Genomic DNA, 22,841 nt, shown 5'->3' with positions numbered 1-22,841 from the left:
AAATAATTTGAATTATTTTAATTTTGTTTTTATTTTCTTACTTGAATTTTTTAAAAAGAAAATAGTTTTTAAAAGGTTATAAATAACAATCACTTTTTGTTTTGAGTCTTAGAATAATGGACATAGGAAGGTGCTGGAGCATTACCAGGAAATTATTAGTACTAGAAAACTGGCAATCAAATCCTTATCTAATACATATCTACTTACTACCCAGGCAATGAGATTTATTCTCAGGTGAGTGTGTATTGAATTGTAGCCTGAAAGCTGCAACAGGCACACCATGCTAGAAATATAAGGCAAGGTAGGTTCTTTAAAAGGAACAACCATTCTCTCTGAGTATGATACATTCCATTCCTTTGATGCCAGATGAAAGTGTTTTTTTGCTACTGAAGATGTGATAATCTTCCATGATGATGTATGTGCCCAACTGAGAAAGCTAGCATTTCCATTTTCTGGAAACAAACAATTCAGAAGCTGTGGTAGACAAGACCTTGCAGTTTTTCACATCAACAAAACTAAAGGCGGCCACGTTGCCTACAAGAAGCAGAGATGTGCCAAACACCCCTACCCTAATGATTCTCCGTTGATTAATGAGAAAGGGAATTGTGTTCAAAAATTATCAAAGGGGAAAGAAAACATGGGTGAAATTTTATTGGATGAGGTGTAGGGTTTATTATCCACTTGCCTTATTTTTGAGGCGGTTGGGGAGCATTTGCGAGTGTCCTTTCGTTCATTCTACAAATAATCTCTCCAGCAGTGTGCTGTCTGCAGCCTTCCTGGATGCCTAAGCATCAATGATAGCCCATGGGGAGAAGTCACGTGGTAACTGCTCCCACAGGGCTTTTTTCAAATCAGGAAGTGAGAGCAACCAGGGAGGCTGCACAGTGCTGGAGAAATGATGATTGAGTTCACCCTCAGTCACTTTACAATGATACAACATGCTCAAAACTATTTGATTGGCTTGGCCCAGATCTTCAATGCCTACTCCCAAAGAGGAGCTGAGGAGGCACTGTGGTCAATCCTTCGCCAATGGACCCAAGAACCATTCAGTTGTATCCCAGCTCAAGCCAGACAGCAAAGAGGTGTTCTGGTGGCACCTCACAAGGGCCTCAAGTGCTGGCCAATAATTCACCTTACCTGCAATTTCCTGCTTGTACTTCCTGCCAGCCATGACGAAAGGCAATCTGCCCAATCACATCCAGAGATGGACTGTGTGGGAAAAGAGGGAACCACATGGCCAATCGCAAAATGGGGGGGGGCAGACTACTCAGAGCTCCAAAGAAGCAGCTAGTCAAAGCTGACTCTCAGCCTAGAGCAGGCAGGTGGGCTGCCATACTGATCAAATAACTCATAGAGTTCAATGGAAATGACTCATAAAGTTCAATGGAGTAAGCAGAAGACCCAGTAGATCAGTTCATTCACCGATCAGTTCATTCACGAGGTCCACACATTTACTAGTATCTATTCCACCTGTGTCTTTGTATGTTCATAAAATCCAAAAAATCCACATGGGAGCTTGCTACAGCTCCACAGAATCCTTTCACAGAGTCTAGACAAGGATTTCCAGAATATTGGCCTTGTTTCGCCGTCCTGGGCTTCATCAGTTGTACAAGTTCTAAGTAATGCAAATAAATAAAATGTCGTAGTTTCACACATTTTAACAGGAAGAATAATATAAATACTATAAACAACTGCACATACCATATCTGATGTAACAAGATTATGGATCTTATGGTATGGTTGTAGCTGCAGTAAACAGCAACTGTTGCAATGTGGGGTTATATGGACAGACACAGTATTGATTATAGTTACAGGTTGTTGGCAATCCACAGATACAAAATTTTCTTTCTTAAAGTGACCCATATGACCCACCAGAAGTGAAACAAACTTGGTCCATGCTTGTGTGTTTGTTGAGTGTATTTTACGTAACCATAGGTTTGATGTTGTTTTGCAAGTGTGCTCCCCCCTGCACATGATCCCTATTTCCAGAGTCACATGAGGGAGATCAAATCCACTCCCGGCTAAGCACATGTCTGAGCTGTGCTTTGTTGACAGTGGGTTCTGTTCCATAGGCCCTGGTGGTGGAGAATCAAGGGCTTCTTTGCGGCAAATCTCAAAAACAAAAACAAGTTGGGAACCGTTGGAGGGCAGCAAGCTAGACCACGCTGCCAGAATATAGAGAGCAAAAGAGAAACGAGAACATCATAAACCGCTGGCTTTTACAACTATGCTTTTTCATGGCTGTCTGGATTTGGACAAAGGACTCCAGAACTTGATCTCTGACCTGTTTCCTTTCCTTTCCAGAGCCGAAAGCAAGCTGCAGATTAGGACGATCTGCATCCACATCCGGTGTGCCTCCTCCCTCCGTTACTCCTCTCAGGCAAGCCAGCGATCTGCAACCGAGCCAGGTACCATCGTTAGCCAATCGTGAATGACTTCCTGTGATGCAACATGCCAAATTTTCTCACCTCTCTGTGTGTCTGCCATCTGTTGCTGTAAATTGTTCTTCTGTGATTTGGTTTGATTTCTGTTTGTATGCCTGTATATGTGCGTCTCTCTCTCTCTCTCTCTCTCTCTCTCTCTCTCTCTCTCTCTCTCTCTCTCTCTCTCTCTCTCTCTCTCTCTTATAAGCAAAGAAATTCTACCCTCTCCAGTATCATGTCAAGACTTTCTTTGCTGTTAATTCATTTAAAATCTCTGTTTGTCTCCGCTTCATTCTGTAATATAAATGTGCTGACCTTTCATGCTCTATATACTAGCTGAATGCTGTGAGCGTCTTCTTTTTTTTAGGGAAAAAATGGTCCTGTGGTGTATTTTTTTATCAACAATTTATCAATTTAATTGATGCTGTTTATAACATATATTTCTTTTAAATATTTCATGTACAACTTTTTTTTTACTTTATTTCTCACCAACTTTGTATATACCATTTGAACTTTGACTTCTTGTATTGTAATTATGTGTGCATCTGTTTTGAGCTTGGTGCATGATTAGCAGTCATATAGATTTATCTGTCTGTCTAAACACATACATTGTTCTGTCTATATACATACATTTTAGCGAAGCTGCAAAATATTTTGTTTTCTGCATGGGGCAGCTCATTCTTCATCAGCTCTTGCTTCTATATAATAGTAGTGGGACTATAAAGTAATACCTTGCATTTTTATAAACTGGCAAAAACATTGCAATGAGCTGGGTATATACATCAGGCTTCCTCAACCTCGGCCCTCCAGATGTTTGGGACTACAATACCCATCATCCCTTACCACTGGTCCTGCTAGCTAGGGATCATGGGAGTTGTAGGCCAAAAACATCTGGGGGGCCGAGGTTGAGGAAGCCTGGTATACATGGAAGGAAGTCCCATATATTGTGAATAACGGGGGGGGGAATGCAATGTGCTCTCTGCAAACCCCCTCACTAATGGGTTTTCCTGTCCGCTAGGTGTTATTGGGCACCAGCCAAGGCCCACACTACTGTTGGAGGCCCATTGCTAATCCCAGAAGCCTCCTGGCCCCACTGCTCCTTCTCCTGGTTTTTACTGCCTGTTTGCTGGACCAGGAGGAGGAGATAAATTAGCATCCTTTGCTTGCTGTGTACGCTGCCTTTGGGTGGTTGGGCCCTGGGGGAAATGGTGACGGAATGGGCCGTAGGAACAGAACCAAGGAGGAGGTGGGTCTGCTGAGGGTATCCTGCTTAAGGTCCCGCCAAGACCCTGAGCCACCACAATCACACAGGCAAGTCACCTAGGGGGGCTGCGCATGTTTGGCTGCCAAGAACAAGAACATCTCAGACAGCTGCACAAATAGAGATGGTTCCAAAGCAGACTTTAGGTGAACTGGAAGAGGAAAGTTGTCCAAAGCAGTTTTTATAAAAACAAACAAACAAAAACATGTATTGTTTCTTCCTTTCTCAAAACATGTTGGGAACTACATCAGTCTGTGCTGCTGACACTTAAGTTCTTGGATTTCCCTCTCCCCCCATAGCTGTTTTGTAATCCTCTCTGTGGTATTGGTGCAGGTTTTACCCTCACTACAATATTGTCTCGAAAATGAACCTTCTTTCTGTCAGCAAATAAGTCAATTCAGTTGGGCTCTAACTGTTAGAGCAGGCATCCCCAAACTGCGGCCCTCCAGATGTTTTGGCCTACAACTCCCATGATCCGTAGCTAACAGGACCAGTGGTCATGGATGATGGGAATTGTAGTCCAAAACATCTGGAGGGCCGAAGTTTGGGGATGCCTGTGTTAGAGTAAGTAAAGGATATCTCTTTTTCTGGGTTAGCAGACAGGGTTTTCTCTCCTTAAGCATATCTACATAGCTCCACCCTGGAAACTTAGCTTACAAATGCAGCAGTAAAAGGTGCTCAGGTGCTGAGATGTCCGAGTGATTGGCACTGCTTCACAGGGCATCTCCCATTTGGATGCTCCATTGTGCTTAAAACAGAAAGCTAGTGCATTAGGCAATAATGCACTAAATATATATATTTAGATTGAGCTGAAAGTTCATCCCATTGAACTTTCAGCTTAGCACTAATTATACCACCTTAGCATTCCGCCACCTATTTTGCTGCATGTTTACACATTAGAGAATAGGATGCAATGTTGAGAAAGTAGGTAGGTAGGTAGGTCAATAGATAGATAAATCGTGTTTAAAAACCACCCAGTTTAAATATTACTACTTACAATATATTACAAAGATTTCACAACTGCAGAGGCAGCAGAGAAGTCAGTAGAATAACCATTCTATGTATATAACTTGAAGAAAGATAAGAAGATATGAATATTTAGCTTTATTAGATGAATGTCGAGATCCTATCAAGTAGTGTTTTACATAAGTGCAAGATTTAAAATATAGAATGACTCGCGCAGCAATCCAAAACATGCAGCATGTTTAGGGTTGAGGAACTGGAGGAACAGGGACTTCACTTAAGTGTTATTAGCGTCTTTTCTCAGACCCAAAGTATGAAGGCAATATTTGAATCCTTCCCCGTGTCTCTTTTGTTTTGCTTCCGTGACGCTAGAATGTTGCAGGAACTCTAAAGAAAGGCCACATTCTGGCCGGATTCTAGCAAAATCTTACCTGGATGGAAGGGAGTCAAAGGAACACAAAGCTCTAGCCATTTGATGGTATCCTACTGTTTGTTTGTACTTCTGAATTTTCAGGCCACTTGGTAAGATTACAGAGCAGTGAAGCCTGGTGCTGTGAGTAATGCCTGTGGATGGGTGGGGCAATGCAGTTTTCTCTGTGCAGATGCCATTTAACTTTGAGGAATAGTGACTATAAGGCTCCATGTGCATGCCTTCATGTAAGTGGGAGATATGCACTAGCCTGACCTCTAAAGACCAGCTCTGTGTGTTGACTAAATGCTTGGGCAGCATCCAACTAACATGTTCCATTAGCTCAAGGACTTCTGCTTGTGCAATGGAACTCGCCCCTCCTCCCACCCAATACCCCCTGAATCTGTTCTAGGTGTTCCCCCATCCCTCCAGGGAAATTTTGGGGATGGCACAGGGTGCACATGGGGGAAACTCTCATCGGCATGAATGGGACTTTCCCCCCAATGCAGAGTTCAGGCACAGAGCGTTGAACCACAGTGTGGGGGTATAATAATCCCTAACCCCAGCAACTAGGATCTTGAGATAGATTCGACCCACAAGCAGCCCCACAGACCTACATATTTTTTAGCATGAGGCAGACCAACAAATGGCACATCGCCTTAAATCAAGGTTCATCAAGTCAGATGGGCACTTGAGGCAACAAATCTCACTTCTTCTTTTAGATGTGAGGTGCTGGTGGGTTTCTTTCTTTTCTTATTTTCGCCAAGTTGTCTGGTTTATTCCCATCAGTGGTTGGTGGCGCAGGATGGAGTCGGGTGGTTCTGGTAGCCTGACTTCCCAATGCCAAGGTTGCCCTTGATTCCCAAGAGGGACCACCCAGGCAAGGTGGCAAGGAGTATCAGATTGACAGCCACTGCACCCAACCCGTGCCATCTTCCCTATTGCTTAACCCCTCCCCATTTTGGTATCTGGAAGTAACCCCAGCCAGCTAAGCTGCACCACTCCTTCTCACCCTGCCTCAATGACTATTACTACGGTACTTTCCTACACCAGTCCTTCATAGTTCTATTTGTAGGTCTGAAAGAACATGTATAAGTAGCAGCTAGGGAGTAGGAGGATCTGTCAATTTTTGTTTTCTTGGTTTCTCATTTTTCCAATCTTAAAATCAGCTCTCCACAATTTGTGGATTTTTCTTCTATAAAACCCTCATGAAAATTTATCAGTACTTTTGTACAAATTTCTCGTGATAAACACATTTTTGTACTGTATGCAGCTTCAACTAATTTTTGCAAGCAATTTCTCTTAATATACTGTAATGCATTTGTGTATTATTTTAAGTATTATGTTCATTTTTATGCACATTTCAGATTTTTTGGTTGGAGAACTGCATTGCAAAATTCAGATAAGTGTGAATTTTGAACGATTGCTGTTTTTCAGCTCTTGTGTTGTTTCAGAAATGGCAAATTTATTAAATCTGACTTTGCATATGAAGTGAATCGAATTTCTCCCTCTTCCCTAGCTATAGGTTTTAATTTTAAGAAGATCTCTAGGGAGGGGTCCAAAAAAGCTGATCTTGCATTGACTGTGAGAATAGTCAGCTTGTGAAATTTGTTCTTTGCTTCTCAGAGTCTTAAAATTAAGCTGGTGCATTTTGGTAATGCTTTATAATGAGCACAGCAAACCAACTACATGTATTTTTCCTTGACAGCATCAAAGTCCAGATTATGTTTGTGACTATGAAATCTGCCCTTGCAGTTTTGTTCCTTGTCTATCCATAATTTCCAGTTTTTACTCTGGAAATGAAATTGCTTGGATGTTTATACTCTTCCATTGCTCTGTGCACTGTAACAGCCACTAGATGGAGCTGGAATCCACACTATTATTTAAGTGAATATCTTGCTTTATTTTTATGAAAGGGAAATGGAGGGAAGTTCCATTTTCCCTGCTATTTTCTGACTGCCATTGGTATATTTGCTAGTGCAATCAGAACAGCTCAGAAAGACGGTCAGGTGATTCACTGAACGACATCAATATTAGATCAAGTCAAAGCAATTCCAGCAAAGGGGAAAGTACAGAAGCATCATGAAAAGTAACAGTTGTCCTGTTGTGGAGGAAGGTGGAAGGAAATGAGTTGAATCAAAACTACTGCTATGATGTTTCCTTGAAGTGAATTGTGCTTCTGAGTATGCATTTCACTACTCCCACCCCGAGGCCTAATATTTATTTTTATTTGCAAATATGGGGTTGTATCCAATGCATTGCTAAGTTTAAATCATTTAGAGGTATACTTGTTCAACTGGCAAATTGCTTTTCACCAGCGGACTATTACCACACAAGAGAATGCATAAGCGGGTTGCTGTCAACCAGGGGTTCCCCAAACTAAGGCCCAGAGGCCGGATGCGGCCCAATCGCCTTCTAAATCCGGCCCGTGGACGGTCTGGGAATCAGCATGTTTTTACATGAGTAGAATGTGTCCTTTTATTTAAAATGCATCTCTGGGTTATTTGTGGGGCATAGGAATTTGTTCATTTCCCCCCAAAAAATATAGTCTGGCCCCCCACAAGGTCTGAGGGACAGTGGACTGGCCCCCTGCTGAAAAAGTTTGCTGACCCCTGCTGTTAACTCTGTTGCAAAATAGATTGCACAACCAGTTGCGCAACGAGTTTCCACTAGGACAACTGTTGTGTTGGATTCCTCCGTTGTGCGGCATTAAAACTCACCTGTCTGCTAGTGCAAGAGTTCTTGTGCTAGCGGACAGAGTGTTAGATACAGCCCATTGCATGGCTCATCACTATTCCCCTTAATCTATGAGTTGCCACAATTCTGAAAGATCCTTAGTCTCCCTTTGCTACTCCAGGAAAGTGTAAAGAAAAAAAGAAAAAAGGAAGAGGGGTCTGTTGGGTGGTCATTATAGCCAGCTTTTGCAGGGATGTTTCTGCAGGAGAAGAGCTCTACAGCAGGATTAGTGGATCCCAGGGTAGAAAATGTGACACAGGACAGCAACTGGACAAAAAAAATAAGAGGTGGAGGAAGAATTGTTGGTTCTTGTATGGAAGGTAGGGGTTAAATATGTGAAGTTTGATGTCTTTAATGGGCAAGAACATATACAAGACACATAGATGATATAGACACTTAGTTTGTGACTCTGCAGTCTTAAAGTTGTTATTTGCCTCGTGTAAAAACCTTTCAAAGATTAAAGGTAAAGATAAAGGGACCCCTGACCATTGGTCCAGTCACGGACGACTCTGGGGTTGCGCCGCTCATCTTGCTTTACTGGCCAAGGGAGCCGGCGTACAGCTTCCGGGTTATGTGGCCAGCTCATGACAAAGCCACTTCTGGCAAACCAGAGCAGCGCATGGAAACACTGTTTACCTTCCCGCCAGAGCGGTATCTATTTACTTGCACTTTGGCGTGCTTTCGAACTGCTAGGTTGGCAGGAGTAGGGACCGAACCCCATCGTGGGGATTCAAACCGCTGACCTTCTTATCAGCAAGCCCTAGGCTCTGTGGTTTAACCCACAATGCCACCTGCGTCCCTCTTTCAAAGCTTAAGAACTGCTTAATTGATGGAACCTAGCCTAGCAAAATCTACCTCTAAAATTTAGCCTCATCTTTCTTTGAAAGATGTACAAAATGTTCCCCAAACCCTATTGGTTTTGATGTTCACAAACTTATGTGGACTTGTTTTTGTACTGTTTGCTGTGTAGGTGGTTATTAACTGAGATTTGTGTTTCTCTTTTTTGGGTGCCCACAAGAGGGAGGTATTGATCTACTTTGTTTTAGAGTGTTTAGTTTTTGTGAAGGATGAAAGTTTTAGCCACCACAATCAAGTGGTCTGATGGAGCCTAGAATTTCTAAATTTTCTGAAAATGAACTGGTGAAACACAGTGACAACTATTTTACTCATTTACACTAGGTAGCATGTTTCATTGGGGTTTATGTAGTCAGACAACTGGTCTAAAATAAAACACATTTCTCATAAGGGTAAGCATGTCAGCACAGATTTCATCAGCCTCCATCCATCCTCCCATTTCCTTCACATACTGAATTGACAGGTTTTTCATTTATTAACATTCATCCTAAATTAATCCAGCACTATTATTGATATTGGGATTGATACTGTACACTTTGCAGGCAAACTGTTGCATCCAGGGTATCTCAGTATTTTTCCTCTTATGGATCGTGCTCTCACAACGCACGAGTAGCATCTCATACCAACTACATTGCCAGAGTTTTCACAGGCAGGGCATCATCTCACTTTTCTTGCATGCTTACTTTTTAATAACCCAACATGGAATCCAAAGCATTGTACTGGATGGTCACCCATCCAGGGACTAACCGAACCAAGACCTGCTTAGCTTTAGCAGGGTGGTGGCCTCATGTGCCCTTAGACTGGACACTGGGACCCACATTTTAAAGGCACTTTAATGGTGGTTTTGCTTATGCCCATGCAAGGTAGCACATCCATTTTCCACCGGTCACTCTTTTTACTATTGCAGCCCTCGCATACTGCTAGAGAGGGTTCCCCAACACTTAGGAGCAGTTTTCAGGAGGTATGGGGTGGGGGCTGCAGTGGATAGAGGAGGATTAGCAAAAACCTGGTAACCAACCCTTCACGAGTGGAAGTGCTTTCCACTAGTGCAAAACTACCATTGGATACAATACCCCATCAGAACACTAATCTATGGAGGGTTTCATAAGCTTGGTATTATCCATAAGCTGGGCCACTGAAACCTAACCATGCAACATTGCTACATCCATATTACAAAGTCCTGAGCTTCATATGGAGTTGCCATCTGCCCTGTTAATATAGAAAGCTAACAGGGAAACTGAACCTTCCCTGAGTATTAGTTAGATACCCGGTGTCACGTTTTGGTCCACATCAAACATTTAAATCATTCTTATGCCACTTTGAACAGCCACGGAGAATCCTGGTTACTGTAGTTTGTTAAGGGTGCAGGGAATTGTAGTTCTGTGGACTAATCACCATTAACCAACTACAGCTCCTAGACTTCCTCGGGGAAGGCCATGGCTGTTAAAGTGGTATAAGAGTGCTGTAATAAGAATGGGAAATTCATGGAAGGAAAGGCAGGCATCAGAGCAAGGGAATAAGTGGTGCTCATTGGAGAAATGTTAAGAACTCTCCCAGGGTCTCCTATAAACCAGTGATGCCCTGGCTTATACACTGAGAAAAAGCTGGAAGCAAATCAGTCCAAATGATCAAATGATCTGAGGGTGCCGTACTTGAGCTTAGATTAGGTATGTATTCAGGAATGAAGAAAGGTTGAAAGATGGAGGTGATGGAAAACAGAGAACCAAATCAAGCCAAATCAAGGATCAGGAATCAGAAGCCAGAGGATAAGAGCCAGAATCCAGAAAGGCAATTTGATAATGACAGGTTAAGGCTAGGCTACAGTAGGGCAGACCTGTAGACTGCAACAGAACAAAGGCAAAACAAATAGGGATAAGGATGGTGCACAGAGACGTCTGTTAAGTCTCTCATCCACAGTCATTTCCCATGCAATCCCAGATGTGTCTATTCAGAAGGAAGCTCTACAGGGTTAAGTGAGGCTTATTCCCATGTAAGCATGTAGAGGATTGTAGCCATAGGTAGCGTTTGAACATGTGGTGCAGGTAAGAGCTTTGAGGAGTGCAGCTGAAAACTGCAGTTCTAAGCTCACTTCTTTGGAAGTACCTGCTATTAAATGAAAGTAAAACAGTTCTTTAAGTAGATGTGTTTAGGATCAGGGTGTTAGTTTTTATACTAGTATACTATAAAAATTTATGCAGATGTAAATGTGTGCAATAAAATATATTATTTCCACCAAAAAGACCTCACAGTCACAACAGCACAGAAGCAGCTGTGAGGCAGTTGTACAGCGACCAACCAAACGTGGTTATTGGTAGACAGACATTTTATCCTTATGGCTTCATTGGTCCACAGGGGCTATCCCATGACAGGATCCTCCAGGGTGATTAGTTTAGGATGCAGGATGTTCCTGACTCAAGCAGTGTTAAGTCCCCAGCCCCTGTTCAGTGGAAGATATTCCAGAGAGGCTTCCTCATTTCAACTAGTGTAACTTTACACTGGCTTAACTTATATTGGCCTGCTTCGTGCTAGTTTCTTGTGCGTAGGACTGCTTCCTGAATTTATTATGGCTTTTGAACCATGTTTTGCTTTTGTCTACTTAGCAAATAAAAATGTAAGTGCTTCGTTCCCTTTTTATAACTGCCTTTCATGTGATACCATTCAAACATCACAGTGAACTTTAGAGGGACTACATGACAGTTGAATGAAATGAAGCTTATGATAATAACAGATATTAATATTACTTGTCAGCCTATGTGTATCTATAGGTTGGTTGTAACTTTATTGTCCAAGATCCTTCATAAGAATTGCTTCGAGGCTCACCTTTTCATGTAATGGAGGGGGAGGGGAGGAAATTCGCTTTCTAAGATCTGGAACCGAAATTATCATTTTAATCAAGTTGAGAAAATAAATGTGGCCAATCAGCAACTGATTGCCCAGTTGCTTTCCTGTGGTTCTTCTGCACCTGCACCTGTTGAAATTCTTGTGCCTTTCTTTTCTCCTTTGGTGCACATTTACGTTTGACTCAGGGCAACAATTTTATAGGGTATTTACTCATAAATGAAAAAGAAAGAAAACAATGATTAAAAGTGGCATGGAACAAAAGTTTATGGCAGCATGGCAGACTGCCTATAGTTTCGCCATTCCCTTGTGAAAGGAAAATAGAGAGCCTATTTATAATGTGCTATAAATAGAATGCCGCCACTTTCATCTAGCACACATTTCTCTTTTATCCACAAACACAGCTTTTTTTGCCTTTCTGATATGTGAATTTGCTGGGTTTCACCCATGCGTCTTCTGTTTAAACTGTGTGTGTGTGTGAGAGAGGGAGACACCACACAGGACACTGTGAACAAAAGTACCATTTTCTTTACCACCATCTCTTTTGTTACATCACAGACCGCTCTAGCCTTGTTGCCATGGTGACCATAATTTCATCAGATTCCCCCTCAAATGTTTGTATAGCCTTATACAGTATATTGCACTTACTGCAACTGTATAGTATCTTGTCTGTATACTGTATGCCCATAAATATGTATATTTATTCACCCATGTATGTATGTATGTATAGTTTGTTTATATATCTGTATATGTACGTGTGTCTCTTCATAGTCTGTCTCTGAAATGTTTGACTTCCTCACAAACATTATATGTCTGCAAGTTATGATGAAGTATGGATGCCAGCACTCACTTTTGATAACTTATAACCTTCATTTTGTCTTGTTAAACAATGGAAATAAAAACTTTGTGTATTTTAAATGAGAATTTTAAAACAGTGGTTACTTTTCTTTTACTTTCAAGCGTGGCCCCTTGGGGTCGGGTGGGGTCATTTGTTTTAGCAGCCTGTGTGGGGATTCTTGTTTCAGGTGTAGGGTGGACAGCTGGAATGATTCCCTCTTAAGAGCAAAAGGTCTCGGCGTATCATATTATGCATGGCATGAACATGGACATCTAGTGCATTTGAAGGTTGGGAAATTCAGGACCAACCAAGAAAGCATTTCTTGGCACAGCACATATTTAAACTATGGTATTCTCTCACCCCAGAGGCAGTGATTGCCACCAACGTTTGCTGGGAAAAGCGGGAGAAGAAAGTGCTCTTGTGCTTGGGTCCTGTTTGTGGGCTTCTCACAGGCCTCTGGTTGGCCACTGTGAGATCAGCATATTAGACTATATCTGCTATTGGCCCAATCCAGCAGGGCACTGCTAATGCTCTCGTGTTTATGTTCAGGAAGTGGAGAGCAACTGTCTGGGTTTGAGAAAGTGGCTTCCCAATGGCGAACAAGCCAGGAATCCTTGAAGGGGGCAAGGCGGAGCAGCAGAAAAACAAGAATCAGTGCTGTGATAATTAGACTGAAGGGGGGGGGGGAAGCTGTACCATCTGTAGAGAACTGGCATAGAAACATTAGAGGTGCCTAACTTTAGTCCCTCACTGGGGGAATCTCAGTCTATCACTAGCTGTCTCATTATATCATTGCCCATACATGGACAAAGATGGAAAACTCAGATACAAGAGGGGAACTCATAAAGCATAGGGCTTCTCCACAGGGTATTGCATTTAGCCATCATTTCCTTCTCCTATCCTTAGGCACCACAGAGGGGAGCCTAAACACCATTCCCACACCTGGGTATTTCGGTCTTTGCTCAACTAGTTTTGGTTGTTTAGTTAAGCAGCGAGGGGTGTTACTCTTAAGTTCTCTTCTAACAAATAATGAAGGTCCCAGCCTTGTAGTTATATTCTTAGTTTTACATTCATTTCTTTTGCAAGGTTCATAATTACATGCTAGTTACCATGGGCTATAGGCACTGATATGTGTTTCAGATAATTAAAAGCAGACTCAATAAGCTATATCACGGTGTGACTTCTTGCAGCCAATAAGAATGGGCATTAAATAGTATTAATAGCATTGAGTTAGGCTTCCTAGGGTTAGGCATTCTTGTTAAAATCAAAATTGTAAACAAATGAAACATTTCTAACCCTGATCTTTGCTAAATTAAAGTTCACCCTGAGATATTTTCTGTTTCATAGGGCTGATGTTGGTAAATCACACATTGTTAAATTTGGCTTAATGTACAAAGGCGTGTGGTTTGTAATATTTACCTTGGCCTCTTTGGATTTCCTTCATTCTGTTAGAATATGATATGTGCCTCTTTTCTTCTTCTTGCAACTGGGGTAATTAGAGATTTTTGTGCAGATGAGGCCAAGTTGGTCTACGACCCCCAACTCTCAATAATTTTATCTATGTCTGTAACCATGTCCCACTGTAACCCCACCCAAATTGAAAACATGGCAGCAGTGAGTAGCCCAAAGTCTCAATGAAAAGAATCCCAGACGTACTAGGTGTCAAAAATCTCATCATCTCAAAGTCAATATTTCCGACTTCATTTTAGCATGCCTGTCATGAAAAAAAGAAAGAAATTGGGTGGATTGTGCTAAGATTGTTGATCATATTCACCGAGTAAAAATGTATTTAAGGTGATGGAATCTATCACAGTTCTCAACACGATCGTTTTCACAGTCCCTGGTTAGGTAAATAATACATGGAAACTAGCTGTTGCCCTCCAGCTCATAATATGTTTCCATAGTGATGTTTGGCTCTGAGTACCACTCCACAGCCCCACTTTAACATCCTATTCCCCACACTGGACACCTGCCACAAAGAGGCTCCAGATGAAATCTTGGCCAGCCTCCCTCCTGTTCTTACTGGACATACAGATGATCAGTAACACCAGACTTTACATTGGGCACATAAGTGCTTTGCTGGATTACATCCTCTATTAGGAACTGTCTGTGCTAACATAAGGCATATTTACTTTTTAAGGGTAATAACTTCCATTCAATTAGTGTTAATTTTGTTATTTATCTTTGGGGACTTGGTCCAGCTGGATTGCTCTAACTGAACAATAAATTACGGCAGCCTCGTGTACCTTCTTTCTGGAAGGACAACACATTTTCACAAAAAGAGGCGGTGGATGGTTGTTCTACAATAGTAATTTTTGATTGCCAAACTCAAAATCCCTCTTTTGTGCAAGACCTTCCCTCTGCAGATTAACTTTTTATTCTTCATCTTCAGAAACTCAGTTGTAGCCTGTAGTTTATGGGGTTAGGAAGGAAGTAGCTTAGAAGGGTGGATTCTGGAAACCAACAACAACAAAATGAGTTGAGGGTATGTTCCACTAGAAGTTCTTGGGAGTCCAATCTGATCCAAATCTCTCTCAGGTTAACGAGATACATTCTAGTGACTTAAAAGGAATTTTAATCAAGCCTTAAGTGTTGAAGGACACAGTCACTAGGGTAGGAAATTCTACACTGGACAGTGCTTGGACTACTGTGTGTGCTCAAGTTCACAAAGTGCTTCAGAATCCTGCCCTGCTCAGGTGGTCACAACAAAGCACTGATAATTGCTTGGGGGAGAAGAGCAGGGTTGTGTGTACTTGTCCTGCCCCCACCATCACAGCCCACCCAAGGGCTATCAATGGGTTGAGGGCATATTGCAGCAGGGCAGCCTACTGAATACATGTTGACTCTTCCCAATGACTGTATGTTTTAATAAAAAAATGAATGTTAAAAAATTCCACTGCTGTTCTTTTTAGCGCAAGAAATAAGCACTATGCCAACAGAACATTAGTTCCATGTTGGAAAATACAGCTGACCTGTGAAGATAACTTCCAGATCCATTGTCTGGTCCTCCCCTGTTCCATGAGTCGCTTCACAGCATAACTTGCGGAACTCCAAATGCCAAGAATTATCTCCTCTTATTTTGTTCTGACAGAAGATGAAAATACTCCCATTTACTTCATTGTGCAGGAGGGAACTGAATTTACTGGCAGTGACTTACCTTGAGTCATGCTGCCTGCTGCTCTGTGACTCACTTCGATGTTAAGGATTTGTCACCTGAGGAGTGGGGAGAATCTTTCCTTTTTGCTTAATCCTGCATCCTTTTCAGATGTGGGATGCATCAATTTAATAAGCCTAAACATTCTCAGATGACAGAACAGTGATGAGGCCTTTAGGCCTCAGACATAAAACAATCTGTTCCTGTGTCATTCAAATGACTTCAGTGTTTTGACATTATCTCGCATGTGCTTCTTAATAATAATTGTACTGTGACTCTTCCCTTCTACAGCCTGTTTTCTAGCTCTGCTCAAGGGATGGAGATCCTGTGGTCCTCCAGGAAAGGTCCTAGAACAGATAATGTTCTAGTGTGATTACAAAGACCCAGCATGGGTTTCTCAAAAACAAGTCATGCCAGACGAATCTCATTTCTTTTTCTGATAGAGTTACAAGCTTGGTGGATCAGGGGAATGCTGTGGATGTAATGTATCTTAATTTCAGCAAAGCTTCATATTTTTGTGGAGAAGCTGTAAAATGTGGGTTGTACAAGGTAACTGTTAGTTAGATCTGTAGCTGGTTAATTGACCAAACCCAAAGAGGGCTCACTAATAGTTTCTCATCAACTTGAAAGAAGTTACAAGCAGATGTCGCAGGGTTCTGTCCTAGGCACATTGTTGTTCAACTATGTGAAAATGATTTAGGGGTCTTAGTAGACCACAAGCTGAACATGAGTCAACAGTGTGATGAAACTGCAAACAAAACAAAAAAGTGGGGGGGGGGTAATGCTATTCTAGGCTGTATCAACAGAAGAATACTGTCTCAAATGAAGGAAGCCTTGATCTTGATCTATTCTACCTTGGTCAGACCACACCTAGAGTACTGTGTGTATTTCTGTCTGCCACAATTTAAGAAGCATACAGGTACTGACAAGCAGGTCTGAAAACTACTACTTAAGCCTTATGAGGAACGGTTGAGGGAGTTGGGCATATTTAGCCTGGAAAAGAAAAGACTGACAGCCATTTTCAAATATCTAAAGGGCTGTCACATAGAGGATAAAGCAAACATGTTTTCTTCTGCTCTGGAGGGTAGGACCCAAACCAATAGCTTCAAGTTACAAGAAAGGAGATTCCGACTAAACATCAGAAAGAACTTTCTGATGGTGAGCTGTTCAGCAGTGGAACTGACTCCCTTGGGAGGTGGTGGTGGACTCTCCTTCCTTTGAGGTTTTAAAGCGGCCATCTGTCATGGATATTTTAGTTGAGATTCCGGCATTGCAGGGGGTTGCACTAGAGGGCCCTTCGGGTCCCTTCCAATTCTACAATCTATGATGCTATGATTCTATTATTAGATCCCAGGGTTCATAATCTAACATGCCAGCTGTCTTGCTTCAAAATCTGCAGGTAAATAACAGAGACATCCCATATTTGTATAGATAGATTTGTACCAGAATTTGGTTATCTAATCAATATAACAGAAAAAATGCATTCACCAGACATACTGAATCCAGGAATTTGAAGAATCATGTGCCTTAATTGTTCAGTCAGAGTTGGCAAGTAGTGCCCTCACTTTCCCCTCTTTGAAGCAAACGGTAAGTGATTCCTTCAACGAGCCTCTCCTTTTTGTTTGCCTGATGACAGCTCTACAAAAAGTGAAAAGCGTTGCACTTTTCAGGGAACCGCTTTATGGGTTCCTTTATTTTTGGACACTCTGGCCATTTTGAAACGACAACATTTTAATTAAATTCAACCATCACCTCTGTGCATCCTTTCATCTCACATTGGTTTGTCCATTTTGTTCCTGTGCAGCAATTGTGGAAAAGAACTTTGTTTTGATACGTAATGAGCTCCATGATCACACCGATATCATTTTATTTGGTTCTCCCCCGTACCTACTCTAAATGTAGAATCAACCCCACTGCACACCCAATAGGAGAGGGAAGAAACCCACCAGAACCAGGAGAGAACAACCACTTCCACAGCCTAGTAGCGTAAACAATTACAGTAAAGTAAGTGTGATAATGCAATACTGGGGGAAAGTATGGAAACACCTACTGAAGTGTGGGCATGTCTCAGTGACCAGAGCTTCAAATGCTGCCATGTGCACAAAGAGGTGGGAAAGCCTTTTCTTCTGAGGGAAACTAAAAAGGATTTTTTATTCTATTTTTGCTATGATGTCAACCACCTTGTCCCAGGGAGCTGCAGTTGGAAGGGTTTTTGCAGCACAATGGCTCAGCACGGTTTTTAAAAAGTTCTACATGGAGAGAGAGAAAATGGAATACAATTTGCCCCATTTCTGCTGTGAACAGCAATGCATTTGTTTATTTGTTTATTTACTTGAAAATAGCTCTGCAGCTAGGGAAAAACCATAGTATCTTGCCCATCCACAAGGCGAAGCAGGATGAAGGTGCTGTGGAGCGGCGGGTGGGGGGGGTAGATGAGAGGGGAACATTCTCCTACCCATCTTTAGGAGTTCCAGCACTGTGCCCTGGAATCACGCAAGGTAAGGCTGAGGAGTCAAGTCAGCCAGCTCTGCCTCCCCCATCATCATTCTGGTCATCCCCTACAACTCTTGGAGATGATGAGAGTGACAGTGAGGAGAAGGGGCTAGAACGCTTGAACCCGCAGCCTTTTCCTTCCCCTTGCGTGCTTGAAGTATGTGGTGTGGGAAGTTCTAAAGATAGCTAATGCTATACCATAACATAACAGATCCAATTCATATTTAGGTACACTCTAACTGGAAGTTCCCCTTCTCAAGCTTCCATTGAAGTGAACGAGAACGGCCACTGAAACACAGCAAATGCTTCCATTTATTTCAGTGGGGCTTTTTGTTCAATAAGGCATGGTGCATGTAATAAGTTTATTATTACAAGAGAGAATCAGGTGCTGAAGCAGAATCACATTCATATAATGATAAGGCTTTTGTCTTCTTTTATTTTTATTAATATTATCATTTTTTCCCCACCTCCATAATCTCTCTATATTTTTGGTCACTTTTTCATTTGCAGAAAAAAAAGGTGTTTTCTTATAGGTGTTTCCATATTTTTTTTCTCACTCGTGTTTTGTGTATTGACTTATTGACTTTGTGTACAGTGTTGACGCCGTTTGTTTCTTGTGGTGCTTTCTTGTTTGGTGCTTTCAGTGCTGAGAGGCACTAAAAAGAACTGCATATTGAAATGCTGGTATTCTTGCCTCCATTGAGAGTCACATTTTATTGAAACTAACTAGCCATAAATGTCTGAGTAGGAACGAACAATTTAATCAGCTAATCAGTGGACCTAATTTGATTAATTGCAGATTAAAAAGATGAAATTACATTTGAGATGTGCCCTCTGAAAGAATACTGAGCACTGATAGCATTGTGGTAGACAAGCTTAGCACATCCCTTGATTGAAGAAATTCATTTTATCTAGTTTTCATTTAACAGACAAAATATATTTATTATTTAGTCATACAAAGGTTTGTCAGTTCTTACATACTATGTGATACTTTAATTGATGAATGAGTCGGTTAATTTGCTCAGAGGCAATAAAATTAATTGATCTAAAAACCCTTAATTAGTTGATATTGCAGTGCCAGACATTTTTAAAAGCTCGTACTAATTCAGAGAAATATTTTAAAAAATTGTCTTCCAAGCATTAACGGCGTTCCTATTTCCTCTTCAGGAAACGATTGAATTGTGTAACCCTTCTTCAGAATGCAATGTTACTACCCAATAATAAGAAAGAACACAGGCTTGTTGTATTCCTCATCTTCTGACTGATTGACATTGCGGCTGAGTATGTTAGGCTCGGACATAACTGGGTGCTCGATGCAAGACCTGGTTCAATGTGAGCAAAGAATGATTGGGTTGGAACCAGTGGCGTGTGGTGAAAATTTCCATAGGGGAACAGTTAGGGCCAGAGGCACCAGATAGTGAGCATGATTGCGGGTGTGGTGGTGCAGGGAACATCCTGATGTCATGTGCGTGAACATCACACCTCCCTCCCTCAGCCAAGCAGAAAATCCCTGGATGGATGCTGGAGCCCTGCAGCCTCCTTCCCAAATCCAGGCAGGCTTTAGGAAGGTGGTGGGAGGGCTCTTGGACCCTGTAGAACATCAACCCTCCCTCCCTAAGCTGGGCAGAAGCTTCCCGGGCTTTGGGAAGGAGGCGCTGGGCTTTAAGACTCTAATTTACCAGAAATATTTAAAGGACTAGCCTAGCCCTCTAGTCCACTGACCGCATGCCACTGGTTGGAACTGCCTATGTAAATCAATTTAAAACAGCTCCCTCCCACATCCCTACCTATTTCCCCAGCTTTCAAACATCATGAGAACAGTCTTAATGCTATGGAAGCTATGGCCATTTTTGTGGTTTCTATTCACCAAAACCACTGTTTACCAAAATCCCAAGGCAGATGCAAGGCACCCTGAGCCCTCTTCCATTGTTGCAATGCTGTAACACTATAGCCATTTGGGGGGAGAGGGGGTTAAAGGGATATGTGCACTACCTCTGCCTTACCTCATCAGCAGTCTCAGTGCCCTCCACGAATTTGGGGGCAACTGTGTGAAGCTGGAGTCTCCTGCACCAATAAAGGGTCTCCACACATTTTTTTTAACCCTGATTTTCTAGGGTTGTGACTATGGGCATATAGCCACCCTCCAACCCATGGAGTGCGATGATAATGATAATGATGGAGGGATGGTGCAATTAATGTGCTCACCTTGCAGGGCCACCCAGTGATCAGTTTCATGGCACCCGAATGTGCCCTCAGTCATCGTTGACTACAGAGCTGAGGGGGAATAGGCATGGTTGCCAAGGTGACCATCTGCTACCTGAACAATATTATGTTACCTTTAGTGAGGCCTTCAGAATCATCTTTACTCTTTGGTGTGCATCTATCGTTTTCTTCTGCTGTGATTCGGCACCCAACTGAATTTCGCCCTGTACTTAAACATTTGAAGAAGCTGTCAGATGGTTAACCGTTGGGGTTAAGTCTGTACCTTATTGTGATCTTCTCATTTGGTGCTGAACACACACATGTACTCTCTCTCTCTCTCTCTCTCTCTCTCTCTCTCTCACACACACACACACACACACACACACACATACATACATGCTGGAAGTCATAAAAATAAAGGGAAATTTGCCATACAAATGGAAACAAAGCATTGCTCCAGGGGAAAACTGAAAGATCAGTACTGAATGGGGGGAAGCTGAGCTTCACCATTTTTTCTCCTTGAGAGAAGAACATTGCTGCTCTGGCACAGGGACTCTTTGAATAAGAAGAGAAGTCTAGGGGACAGAACATAGGCTAGGTCTATATCAGCTCCTCCTGTTTCCAGAAAATATTCTCCCCTGCAAAACTGAGGGGAGGCAGGAGGAGATATTTCTCCAAAATTATGGGGAGATGATTGTTGCTTACCATATTGAATATCACATGGAAGTGCAGCCAGTGGGAAACTCTGAAGAGAGTCTTCTTCCACTCTCATTGTCCACAGTCCCCCAGCATGTTTAGAGAACAGCACACAGTGATGTGATGTGATCTTGATCCAGGGCTTTTTTCTCAGCCAGAACTTGCCGGAACTCAGTTCCAGCACCTCTCAGGTGGGCACCGTTGCCATTATAAGAGAAGTAGGGAGGTGTTCGTGGTGAGTTCTGGCACCTCTTTTTCTAGAAAAATAACACTGCCTTGATCACTGCCTTTTCCAGGAAATGTGCCACTATGAGAATCCTGATTTTTTCAGAGTTGCAAAACATGCAGGGTTTCTCCACAAGCACAGAAGGCTCCCCACTTCACAAGTTCACCCTCCAACTTAAGGAGGGTGACTGGAATAACAATGGAGATGGATCTAGCACACTCGTTCCCACTGCCCCTCATGTGTGTTTAGTTAACTCAAATGAAGAATGACGAAGATGGTTTCTGCATACATGAATTCACTCACAATCTTTTGTTTGGTCTAAAGAAAATGGCTCATTACATGCACAAAATTTCCTGTATCACTTGAGTCAACAAGTGCGGAAACTGCATGACCGAATTCTCTCATTTTAAAACTCAGCGGATGTACAAAGAAAGAAAACACAAAGAAGAGTTTTGGTTTTTTTTTAATAAATAATAAAAAAGAAGACCTTACCCTTCTCTTTGGCATGTTAGTTTTCCCTTGTGTAAGGATTTTCTTTCCAATGAGAAAAGTTCAAACAAGAAAACCACCTGCAGCCTTACCTGGTTCCATCCAAGAACTGTTGTGTAAAGGAACATAGGAAGTCTGCCTTAAACGAAGCCAGATTATTGATCCATCTGGTTCAGTATTGTCTACACTGGCGGCTGGCGGCTTTCCACTGTTTTAGGCAGGGGACATTTCCAGTGCTACTGGGAGATGCCTGGGTTTTGAACATGGGACATTCTGCATGCTAAGTAGATACTGAACTGTCTAGCTTTACTGTTCTAGCTATCAGTCCAGAATTTCTTATGTATATTTAACACAGAACTTGTGCCCATTTGTTGGTCTTGGGGATGGATGAAAGCTAAAGGTGCCCCATTGCGTAGTTTCTGGTTTTCTTTCTTTCTTTCTCCTCCAGTGATTGCCGTAAGTATTTTGAAAATGCTTTCTGAGAACCAGCACTACCACTTTGCCTGCAGTTAAACTCTTGTGCCTTTTTTAATAGGTGACATGTATGCAGTGGTTGCACGGAGACCATACAATGCTGGAAATGATTGAGAAAAAGCGTTGCCTGTGCAAAGAAATCAAGGCACGGCAGAAATCCGAGAAAGGACTTTGCAAACAGGACAGCATGCCTATCTTGCCGAGTTGGAAGAAGAACACAGGGTCCAAGAAGTACAGCCCCCCTCCGTATTCCAAGCAACAAACCGTTTTCTGGGACACTGCAATATGATAGGAGCGTGAGGGGCTATCTTCCGCACATTGCTACAAACATGCACTGTCAGCCTATCTTCCTAATAAGGTGGTGGCTGGGACTTAATTTTCAGGTGAAGAACTACCTAGGGATAAAGCTTGCTAAAGCGGTACCCACCTGTCAATCAAAAGAAAAATCTATGTCTCCCACTAAATGAAGGCATGCACAATTTTGAGGATTCTTTGGGATCCAGAAAAAAAGAAAGAAAGATGTAAATATTTTGCCAATCTCTTAAAAAAAAACCTGAGACAATACACTATTTAAAATATAATGCAAACATGTATGAAGAATTTTACTCATAAACTGTTCTAACTGTTTTCTATGTGTTACCTTTATGTTTTGGGGTTTGTTTTTGTTCTTTTTTAAAAAAAGAAAACTAATTTAAAATTATCCCATAAGCCTACATTCTCTATCTTGACATAAGCATGTGGCTGTACATATTTGATTTAACAGTAACAAACCGGTGCTAGGGAT

General features: G+C 42.0%; 1 protein-coding gene across 1 annotated transcript in view; it reads left to right on the top strand.

Moving 5' to 3' along the window:
* NYAP2 (neuronal tyrosine-phosphorylated phosphoinositide-3-kinase adaptor 2) overlaps positions 1–22,639 on the top strand; it is a 136,172-nt gene extending 113,533 nt beyond the window's left edge. Inside the window, exons 6-8 of the mRNA XM_035133461.2 lie at positions 2,305–2,408; positions 17,380–17,481; positions 22,119–22,639. Of these exons, the coding sequence (XP_034989352.2) occupies positions 2,305–2,408; positions 17,380–17,481; positions 22,119–22,346 (434 nt within the window). The 3' untranslated portion in view covers positions 22,347–22,639. The remainder of the gene's footprint in view (positions 1–2,304; positions 2,409–17,379; positions 17,482–22,118) is intronic.
* Positions 22,640–22,841: the final 202 nt, after the last annotated feature.

Source organism: Zootoca vivipara, chromosome 5 (genome assembly GCF_963506605.1).
Source record: "Zootoca vivipara chromosome 5, rZooViv1.1, whole genome shotgun sequence".
NCBI classification, from domain to species: Eukaryota; Metazoa; Chordata; class Lepidosauria; order Squamata; family Lacertidae; genus Zootoca; species Zootoca vivipara.
The sequence above is the reverse complement of the archived record's forward strand: the minus strand, read 5'-3'. Positions and strand labels throughout refer to the sequence as shown.